Below are 3,321 nucleotides of genomic sequence, written 5' to 3'. Positions count from 1 at the left end.
ATATATATATATATATATATATATATATATATATATATATATATATATATATATATATATATATATATATATATATATATATATATATACATATATATATATATATATATATATATATATATATATATATATATATATATATATATATATATATATATATATATATATATATGTGTGTGTGTATATGTATATATATGTGTATATGTATATATATATATATATATATATATATATATATATATATATATATATATATATATATATATATATATATATATCATGAAGATCAAATGGAGTTGCACGAGAAAGTGTAGGAATGATGGTGACACCAAGAGCAGAAAAGGCATTAACCGAGTGGAAAGCTTTAAATAGTAGATTGTTACTAACTATATACATATCTAAGAAGTGCAACATGAGTATCCTAGTTTGCTATGCCCCAGCAAATGATTCCCCTGAAGAAAGGAAAGATGAATACTATGAAGAACTGCAGGGTCTAATAGATGAGATCCCGGGAAGAAACTTGAAAATTGTGATAGGCGACTTCAATGCCAAAGTTGGATGGAATAATCAAGGGATAGAGAATGCAATGGGTGTCGATTGTCTTAGCAAAGATGCAAATGAAGATAGAGCACATTTCACAAGGACTTCATCATGTGGCAATTACAAAAATCAAATGGATCACATTGCCATTATTAAAGAGATAAGGAGCATTCTGAGAAATGTAAGAAACAATAAAGGTGCGGATATTGGTAGTGATCCCCAGCTCATCATTGCTACACTGAAATTCAAACTGAAAGCACCAAACAGAAACATGGACAGACGACCTAGGTTTGATACAATTAAACTTTTAGAAGTAGAGGACAGAGATACCTTTTTAATTGAATGTAGGAATCGATTTTCCGTCTTAGATACTTATAGAGACGAAGAACCGACAAATAAAGAAAAATGGCGTGCTAACGAGTACATATATCAGTGATTCAGTAGTGGACACCTGTTACGTAGTTACAAGGAGATAACCATGGCTATCAAATGATACTTGGGATTCTATAAAAGGGGGGAAAAACAGAAATTGATTGTTGAATGATTTCGAAGGAGTAATGAAAATTACAAGGTAGAGCATGCTAAGTATTCCAGTATTGATAGTGAGGTCAAAAGACAAGCCAAGAATGACTGGAGAGAATCTTTAGAGAGTAAAGCAGATGAGGCTGACAAAGCTCTGAATTCAAGAAGTTGCTATGATGTAAGGATTGCCCATAGAATTATTCATGAAATTTTTAGGGGGGCAAAGAAGAAGAGGCATATACCCATCAAATAAAAAAAATTACAGATGGATGTGTTAAAACAACAGAAGATGAAGAAAGACAATGTTGGATAGAAGCCGTTAGTGAGCTTATGGATATGAGATATGAAGGGAATAATTTGATTTAAATACCGGAAGCTGAGGAAGACCTTGACCTGCAAATAAATGAATTCAGTGTATCTGAAGTTGAAGCTATCCTCAAAACACTAAAATGATAGAAAGCCCCTGGATACGATGAAATAACAGCCGAGATAATACTGACCAAAAATGAAGTGAGTGCTTATAAAATTATTTTGTAGAATGTGGCATGAAGAGGCCAAACCTGATGAATGGGAGTTTGGAGTGTTTGTGAAAATAGCAAAAAAAAAAGGGGGATCTGACTATTGCAATAAATATAGAGGCATAACACTATATGCCAGTTGTTATGTAATTATATAGTATGGTTATTCTAAAGAGACCGGGGAGAAAGATTGATGAAAAGCTGAGAGATGAACAAGCAGGAATTAGAAAAGGTAGAAGTTATAATGAGCAAAATTTTCTTTTGAGACATGTTATACAGCAATGTGTAGAATATATCAATCAGCTTCTGGTGGGATTTGTGGACTATGAAAAAACCTTTGATAATGTGTAGTGGCCAGTTTTATGAAGTTCTGGGTTATTATGGGATTCTTCTTAAATATGAAAATATGATTAAATCTGACCATGAGCAATGCAAGTGCAAAGTTGATGTTAATGGATTATTATCAAATGAATTTCCAGTGAAGAGCAGAGTTCCATTAGGAAATGTGTTGTTACCTATAATGTTTACCCTCTTCATGGATTTCGTGATGCGTAGAACAATCATATTTGCAATGCTTTGTTACTAAAATGCATGAAATATCACACGAGGTTAGGCTGAAGATAAATAGATAAAAGATAAAGATGACGAGAACGGGTTATGTAATGGAAGATGAAATATCATTAGAAGGAGAAAGGAATAATGAGGTAGAATCATTTAATTATTTAGGAATTATGATCTCCAATAAAGGATTTTTTAGAATTAGAGTTTAGGGAAAGATTGAAAAAAAATCAAATTAGACAATGGCCAGGTTTAAAGAAAAATATAAATCAAATCGCATGAAAATAGATATAAAAATCAGACTATATATAAGTTTAGTGAGCATATATGAAGCATGTGCCATACATGGCACCAACCTTGAAAAATTCATAAATTTTATATGTGCCCTGCTCTGTAGAAGCCCACTATAGGAGTGTTATCTTGCATTAGATACTAAGGTTTTAGGTGATCAATAGAAACTGGGTGTTCTCTGTCACAAATGTTGATTAAGAAAGATATGGTGTGCTACAGATCATGTAAGGGGATCCTAGTGATGACTTGCTAGTCTTGGCACACAGAAAAAAACGTGCAATTCCATGAGCAAATCTATCGATATGTGTTTCTTTGATGGAGGCTTGTAAGTCAGGCGGCAGGAACTAAATATTTACACATCACATAGGCACTGGAGATTATAGAAAGAAGCTGCTAAAGGGAAAAATTAAAAAAGGACAACTAATAGGTGACCCTACACCATTTCAGCTGCCAAGGTATCCATGGCAACATTAGGAGGGGTCCTTAGTTACAGGAGGACCTGAAGAATCTAAATAAATCAGTTGAAATTCTTGCAGCGGGACATTAGGGTGCTTTGACGCTGCAATAAGAATGTTTTACCACTCTGTTTGCTGCAGGTTTTTAGGCAGTTATCTAATGTAGGTTGATACCCAGAAGACTTGCTAATGATGTCCACAATTAAGAGATGTAAGTAGACCGTTGCCAGAAGTTATTTGCTCAGGGATACTAAAGCTCAATATCCACACTGAGATTGAGGTCAATGCACATGAGCCGGATACTGCAGTTTGTATGGGGATGGCTTCATGCTAATGAGTGTTGCGGTAAATGACAGTAAATATGAAATGGTGTCCTTGCGATGGTGGGGTGGGGGGACCTACTACGTCAATGTAAATGTGAGCAATGTGATGCTGAG

At 33.8% G+C, this 3,321-nt stretch overlaps 1 protein-coding gene across 1 annotated transcript; it reads left to right on the top strand.

The window, feature by feature from the left end:
* The first annotated feature begins 412 nt into the window (after window positions 1–412).
* LOC137647997 (craniofacial development protein 2-like) lies at window positions 413–976 on the top strand. Its single transcript, XM_068380941.1, has one exon. It carries the CDS (start codon window positions 413–415, stop codon window positions 974–976), a length of 564 nt encoding a protein of 187 aa, XP_068237042.1.
* Window positions 977–3,321: the final 2,345 nt, after the last annotated feature.

This window comes from Palaemon carinicauda, chromosome 10 (assembly GCF_036898095.1).
Source record: "Palaemon carinicauda isolate YSFRI2023 chromosome 10, ASM3689809v2, whole genome shotgun sequence".
NCBI classification, from domain to species: Eukaryota; Metazoa; Arthropoda; class Malacostraca; order Decapoda; family Palaemonidae; genus Palaemon; species Palaemon carinicauda.
Note: the sequence above shows the minus strand (reverse complement) of the source record. Positions and strands in the feature narration are given on the sequence as shown.

Excerpts from the sequence above, each read along its gene's own strand:
- LOC137647997 (XM_068380941.1), top strand. The coding sequence starts at position 413 with ATGAGTATCCTAGTTTGCTATGCCCCAGCAAATGATTCCCCTGAAGAA.